We start from the raw sequence: 7,595 nt of genomic DNA, 5'->3' as shown, positions 1-7,595 counted from the left end.
GCATCAAGCCTTGGGGTGGGGCTGGGGAATAAATTGTCAGCCGTCCCCTTTCTGCTTTTCAGGCCTCCAGTGCCCCTCCACCCCCACACCCCACCCCCCCCCACCCCCACCTCCCCCCTTTACTCCTCCGACCCTCCCTCCCTCCCTCATTAAGTATTGATGTGGGTAGCCATACTTGCCATCTCAGCCCATTAATAATGCATGGCAGGTGCTGTTGATGTGGTCTCTCACACTGAGATTGAGAGAGGCAGGAATGGCAACACCGTGCTGCATAGTAGCTACAGCACAACCTCCATCACACGGCTCTGCAGCTAGGGGGGCCTGCGTCTGCCCCTGTGAGTTTTATAGCAAGCTGTGACGGCAGCTCCGAGATGGATAGAGAGGGAAGCATCTCACTCACTGTCCCCGAGCTGTTTTTACATAGAAAATGGCCCTTATTCATAAAACAACTGACGGACGGGTGTGAGATAGTGTACGAGCCTCTTCTGCCATTCTTGTTTTATTTGTTTTGTGTTTTTTTTTTTATTATTTTCTTGACACAGCTCATACTGTACTCTCACTGACAGACAGCGACACCTTCACTCACTCATTCCTCTTTCTCTCTCTCTCTCTCTGTGTCTGCAGGTTCTTTCTCAAGTTCTTCCTGAAGTGTAACCAGAACTGCCTGAAGAATGCAGGGAACCCTCGCGACATGAGGCGTTTTCAGGTGAGATACAATTGTTTGTGTGTACATTTCATATTTTATTTTTCTCCTCTTGAGAGTAAGGTTTTTTTTGGGGGGGGTTTGATAGTTTTAGTGTTGTTGAAGTGCTACTTTTAGTCTAGTCCCCAGTTCCACAGTTTCCATCTGCGTCCCCGTCTGTCTCAGGTGGTTGTGTCGACTACGGTGAGCGTGGAGGGTCACGTCCTGGCTGTCTCCGACAACATGTTTGTGCACAACAACTCCAAACATGGCCGCCGAGCTCGACGACTGGACCCGTCAGAAGGAACACCGTCCTACCTGGAGCATGGTATTAAAGCCTAACAAAATGCTATGCTCCCCCCTTCGCCCCATGCTTCCTTTGTCTTCCTCACTTTCTGGCTCTTCACCCCCCCCTATCCCCCCTCTCCTTCCCTTTTCTCACTCCCCCCCCCCCCACCCCATCCCCTGTCTGGCTCCCTCCTCAACCCCTCTCCTGTCTCTTTTCTCCACTCTATCCCCCTCAAACCCGCGCTCTGTCTTTCTTATCTCTCCCCCCCGCTTCCTCTCGGTTTCTCACTTTCCTCTCTTGTGGGGTTTCTAACTCGCGCTAAGAGAGGAGAGAGCGGTAGCTAGTGAGTCTCTTGTCTCTCCCTTGTGGCTTGCTCCCCTCAGGTCTCTGCCTCTGGGCCTTCCACTCTGCCTCGCATAAGCACTATGTGTCTTATGAGGTCTGTTCTGCTTAAAGCCAACACTGGCTTTATTTCCTAGGAGACCTGCTTTTATCCTGCAGCCCTCCATCACTCCCCATCCCTCAGGTTCTCAAACGCACCCATACACACTCACACACGCGCGCACGCACACACACACACGCATGCACAGTCAGACCCAAACCTTTAATACTTCATAATGACATGTGCACATGATTTAGGGGCCCGCACTGATTCCCAAGTCCCTAATCCAGTTATTTTCTCATTTCGATTTCCCAGACATTGAATAAGAGAAACATATTTTTTTTTCTTTGAGGAGAGTCAACCTCAGGGACGATAATGACAAAAAAAACTAAGAAGGGATTTACGTGATGGCGTACAGTAGATTGCATTAAGATTGAATGTTATGGTTAAGTCTTTCTAATGACTATTCTCCGGAGGTAAGGCGAACCACTTGTCCTGTGACTGGTCTCACAGACGATTAGAAAAGTTCACAAAGCCGAGACATATTGGAGACGTCAGTGAGACTTGGATCTTACACACAGAGAGCAGTACACTAACAGATGTTCACCGTGTCAGAGAGATTTGTTTGGGAATTTCCTCTTCTCTGATTTTCTATTCTCCTGATGATGGGGGGTTGGAAAGTGGAACAACAGGAGCAAGAGGAGCGAACAGAGGGGAGAGTAGGAGTGAGAAGAGAGGGGGAGAAGGAGAGACGTATAGCGGGGCGAAAAAGGGGTGAAAAGTGAGCAATGGTATAGAGATGAAATGATAAGAAAGAAAGAAAGAAAGAAAGAAAAAGAAAGAAAAAGTGGCTTCTCTATGTTTATTCTCTCTCTCCCTCTCCTTCTGTGTGCGGTTGTGTGTGTGTGTGTGTGCGTCGGGTGTGTGTGCATGTTACACAACTTTGGGGGCCCATTTCAGGCAGTAATAGATGAGCAGTGCATAGAGTTGAACAGATGGCACCGAGGAACACCCCAAAGTATAATCCTATCACATGGATTCACGTTCCACCATCTGGTTAATCCAAACACACACACACACGCACACACACACACACACATGCATGCACACACGCACGCACGCACACACACGCACACGGAGCACACATAATATCAGCGCCTGTGAAAAAAGAGGCATCTTAGGCCAAGATTACGGCCACAGATTGCTGCTCGGTGAGCGTTGATCTCTGCAGGCCTATCAGGGGGCTAAATATCATTCCAGCTTGTTGGGGAGGATCAACAGAACAGGGAGTCAGGCAAAGAGCAAAGGCTAGGCCGCAGGGAGAAAAGTCAGCCTACTCTAAAGTGGATTATGCCGCTTTACAGAATTACAGCATGTCTGACAAGCTGCATATCTGTTAAGGAGAGGAGATTTAGCTTGTATAAACGTGTATTTTCCCAATGCTGTTCTTTTCTTCAATCACATCCAGTAATCTCCGCACCATAATACCAGCAGATAAGGTCAAACAGTGTACTGAAAAGGAGTTATTAAAGTGCGGCGAAAATGCGGTTTTATTGTTGTTATTCCGCGGCGCTTCATTCCAGTATTTCTAAAACACACAAACAACAGTATGATTTAATAGATAAAACATTAAAAACATTAAAAAAACAAAACAAAAGCTGATCCGAGCGTCGCCCTGTGCTCCGTGGCCAGGCACAGTGATAGTTACACAGACGGGAGCGAGAGCAGAGCGTTTGGTTAATGAAGGTGTCGTATTCAGAGGGCTGAGCTACTGTTGGCTCTGCTCTGCTCCCTGGTCGCGTGGCCTTTGATCAGACACTCAGCACACCTGACATTTACACGCCCGCACGCTTTGCCACGTGTCATAAAACAAGCGCACCGCCGCTGCCCTCGCACACGCGGGGCAGGGGTGATGTTTAATAACGGGGTGCGTATAATCACTCTGATTAGTATTCCTTGCTCGCCCCGACCCCTGGGAGAGAGGAGAGAGGTGGTGTGTGTGCGTGTGTGTGTGTGTGTGTGAGATAGCAGGAGAGACAGATAGATAGAGAGAGAGAGAGAGAGAGAGAGAGAGAGGGGGGACTGTACTTAATGTCAATAGCAAAGCCCTTTCTAGCCACTAAAGGCTGCCATTAGGTTACTGTATCAGCGTCTAACCTATTTTGTCTGTCCGTCTGCCAGCAACCCCCAGCATCAAAGCCATCAGCCCCAGTGAAGGCTGGACCACAGGGGGCGCTACAGTCATCATCATCGGGGACAACTTCTTCGACGGCTTACAGGTCATCTTTGGAACCATGCTGGTCTGGAGTGAGGTTAGTGACTATTCAAACAGCTGTGTATGTCTGTGCAGGCGTGTGTGTGTGTGTATCATGATCACATCTCTAAATATAAAAAATTGGCCTTTATACAATACTGTATCTCAAAAATACTGTTCAATCTAAACAGCAGCCTACTTTCTCGTCTCCTATATACTGTGGCAGCTCTTATTTTTGTCATCATGAAAACCAAGATTCTCAGTTCAGTCTTTTATTATGTTAGTGTCTGCCTCGTTGGAATGTGCGCACCGTACAGTATGAATCTCTTTGTAAGGAGCATCTGCCACATGACTAAAATGTAAATGTAGTGTATGTGTGAAATTGAAGGTCAGTGAACAGCGCAGCTAAACAGCTTTCTCTTTAGTAAAGGAATAATTCTATAAAAAGCCGCTATATTATCTCTCTGAGAGGTGAGTGGGGCCAGACAATGGGAGAATGAAAGCCTGGCTAAGTGAGCAATGAAAGGGACAGTTAGAACAACACACACACGCCCACATGCGCACACACACACACACACACATAAGGCTCTGGCAGCAGCACTGATAGCTTTGAGCGCCGCTAGCTTTGAGTGCTAGTTCGGCGTAACGGGCGGAAAACGAGCTCTCGTCGAGGTCTCATCTGTGTTTTGTCTTGTTACCGTTTCCTTCAAAGAGACTTCAGCGTACACACACATACATGGCGAGTGGGCTCATCAACCACACTAAGTGGGCCTGTTTAAGACACAGTGGTGCTTTAATGTGGCTAATGGCAGCTAGACAGCCTCTGCTGACAGACACAGAGACAGGGGCAGCAGAGACGAGCATATTATACATATTCTTATACTGTGTAATGGATGTATGCAGAGGAGAGTGTGTTTTATTCATAAACAGATAACTGCTTTTGAACCCCTCTTACAGAGTCCATGTCAACACTGATAAGCATCCTAAGCCTCACAGTGACATTGCCTTGGGCAACGTGGCCACCTGAGGGCTTTAGCGCTAACACATCATTTTCAGGCTGATTATACAGAGAAAGAGAGACACGGGCTGCAAAGAGAAGGTGTGAGGCGCGCGGCAATAGTCCGCTGAGCACATGTTTAGATGGGAATTTTCATCGCATAAACCTTTCTGCGCTCTCCACAGCTGATCACGCCCCATGCCATTCGTGTGCAGACTCCACCCAGACACATCCCCGGGGTGGTGGAGGTCACGCTGTCCTACAAATCCAAACAGTTCTGCAAGGGCACGCCTGGACGCTTCATCTACACAGGTACTACCTGCACACACTAATGTACAGTGCAGGCAAAGGAGATGATGCAGCTCAAATCACGTACATACAGTTAACTGCCTACTGCACCTACTGCCTGAAGATAATGAAGCATAGAGGGTCATGTAACACGGAATGATGAGCTGACAGGATGTGATAAATATAAAGTGTTGCACTGCTGGCTTATGTGTATACATAAACAAGAACTATCCTGTGCATGCTGTGTATGAAAAACATGCTCCATGACAATTTAATATTACTACATTCAAACCATGCTGGAGCCTGAATGCTGACATGTGTGCAGCGTCATCGGTGGATGTTTTCTGTGATTGGTTAAATTGATTGATTTTGGTTGTATTTTTTTACTCTTCACTATTTAATTTCCGGTTACTATTTTTGCAATATCTGCTCAATCAAACCTGGAAAACAGTTTACATCCTCGCATTTTCTGTACACTGATTCTGAAGAAAAATGTGCCTGCTAAACCATTTTAAATTCAGGAAAACAGTGATTGGGTAATTCGGTGAAGCAGCCTACTGATCAGCAGGTACTCCGCACAGTTCGGACAGGAAAAGGGGTTTCCAAGATTTCCCCTGTTTCATGAAGGAGGTGAAGGTCAGGAGGAGGTTTAACCTTCTGATTACTGGGATTATTGAGATTTAACCCCGAGGTTTGAGGCAGGAGGAACAGGTCCATGTAGAGAATGGGATTTTTGACAGAGAGCGCATGGCCAAGAATAACTTTGAGTGCTACATCAGAGCATATCAGCGCGCAGCTATAGCGGTGCGGTGGAGAGAGCGGCGGAGAGAGTGAATGTGAAGCGGTGATTAACCAACGTGAGGCCACCGGTCCCCAGGGAGATTGTGAATCACATAAATCTGTCTGTAATCTCAACCACTGATAGACTTAGGCTGTAAGCCCCGGCTGGAATTGCCAACATTTGACAAAATCACCATTGAGAGAGCGTGTGCTTCCCATGTTTATGCCAGCGTGTATTTTGTGCATCTTGTGTGTGCCCTAATTGCCGCGCATGGACAGAATCCATGCATACACTCTATGCTTGTGTACCGGTGGAGGAGACTGTGAGATGCTGCTTATGTGTGTTTGTTTGTGTGTGTGAATGTTTTCCATGCATACACACACCCCCCCCCACACACACACACACACATCGACAAGTAACCACATTACTGAGACAGAGGGCAGATGGGTGGGCAGCCTTTGCCATGCCAGAGCTGTCCAACAGTCCGCACTCTGCCAAACCCATAGTACTGTGTGTATGTGAATGTGTGTGTGTATGTGAATATATGTGTGTGCACGTGTGAGTGTGTGTGTGCGTCTGCGTGTGTGCATGCACCCTTTTAATGTGCCAGACATGTGGGAAACTTATGCATAAACGCCCTATCTCTTCCCAACCCTCCACTCTTTCACCTTGTCACATTCACTTATTCAAAACTGCTTCTTTGAGTGAATTCATTTCCCCTCTCTCTCTCTCTCCGCCGGAGCCTCTGTGGAGAGAGATGGAAGAATCTCAACAGGTGAGAGGTAGCAAGAGGTCATCCACTGGGAGCTGAACACACAGACTGTGATGCTGCTTGCCAAGTGCTGGCACCTTCACAGCGACACAGTCAACCGTGTCGAGGCATAGATCCCGCTCCTACTCTTCACACACTTCACTTCAGCTACTATTCAGTATCCTCAGTGGGTATTTGTACCTCTCCGGTACCGCCTTTATCAGCCCATTTTATCGTCTAACTTCCTCCTAGCAATTGCCGGGATGTTTCTCTGCAAACCTGCTAGCGTTTTTGCTATCTGGGTTGAGAGACAGAGAAAGGGAGAGAGAGAGAGAGAGAGAGAGAGAAGAGGGAAGAAGAGGAGGGAGGGATGAGCAGAGCATTTGGAGGGGAAAAAGCAATTGATGAGAGTGGAGAGATTGAGAGGAGGATGAGAAAGGGAAGAGAGGAGAAGGATGGGAGAGAGGGATGGAGGATTACCATGGGCCATGTTGCCCTCCTGGGTCTGGTTGGCACCAGTTTGGGCCCAGTTGCCAGTGGGTACTAATCATGGAGGATTGGCAGCACCGCGTGGCAGCTGGCAGCTAGTACACACACACAAACACACACACACACACAGTCTCACACCCACGCTCACAGACATGCATATACCCCTATATACATGTGCACGTACACAGACACCCACACGCACACACATGCACACACATGCACACACTGAATTACATTGGGGACAGCTGGCATTGCTAATCAACTTCTGCTGAGGAGAGGAAAGCGAGCGGCTCACAGACCTAATTAAGTCAACACATACCCAATACTGCTGCTACTGCTACTTTACACACATGCACAAACACACACACACACCTACGCACACACACACAACTCATCTATACAGTAGGTTTACTCCCCTCTCCCCCCCCCCTCTGCATGATCATTGATACTCCACAGCCCCCCGTCGCTGAATGGAAAGAATTTCAGCTGCAGCCCGGGACAGAGGAGACACGCAGGGGGACTTTGGTACAGAGGAGACTCAGAGAGGAGCTATTACAGTAATGTGTCCTCTGCCGTCTCTGAGGACTCCTCTGCCATTAGACTTCAGAAAGCTCCAATTAGACTCATCAAAGGCAATTAAGCTCTCCACTGATAAGAATGAAAGAATGTTTTTCATTCTCTG

The 7,595-nt window shown here is 48.0% G+C and overlaps 1 protein-coding gene across 3 annotated transcripts in view; it reads left to right on the top strand.

Annotated features, from left to right (window-relative positions):
* Window positions 1-664: 664 nt before the first annotated feature.
* The window catches only part of LOC139915198 (transcription factor COE1), a 23,253-nt gene continuing 16,322 nt past the window's right edge, over window positions 665-7,595 (top strand). For all 3 annotated transcript variants that reach the window (XM_078289054.1, XM_071903730.2, XM_071903722.2), the window contains exons 1-4: window positions 665-706; window positions 869-1,010; window positions 3,535-3,665; window positions 4,790-4,916. In XM_078289054.1, the coding sequence (XP_078145180.1) occupies window positions 692-706; window positions 869-1,010; window positions 3,535-3,665; window positions 4,790-4,916 (415 nt within the window). In that variant the 5' untranslated portion in view covers window positions 665-691. The remainder of the gene's footprint in view (window positions 707-868; window positions 1,011-3,534; window positions 3,666-4,789; window positions 4,917-7,595) is intronic.

The sequence above is a fragment of the Centroberyx gerrardi genome, chromosome 16 (genome assembly GCF_048128805.1).
Source record: "Centroberyx gerrardi isolate f3 chromosome 16, fCenGer3.hap1.cur.20231027, whole genome shotgun sequence".
Lineage (NCBI taxonomy): Eukaryota > Metazoa > Chordata > Actinopteri > Beryciformes > Berycidae > Centroberyx > Centroberyx gerrardi.
This window is presented reverse-complemented; position numbering and strand designations above follow the sequence as displayed.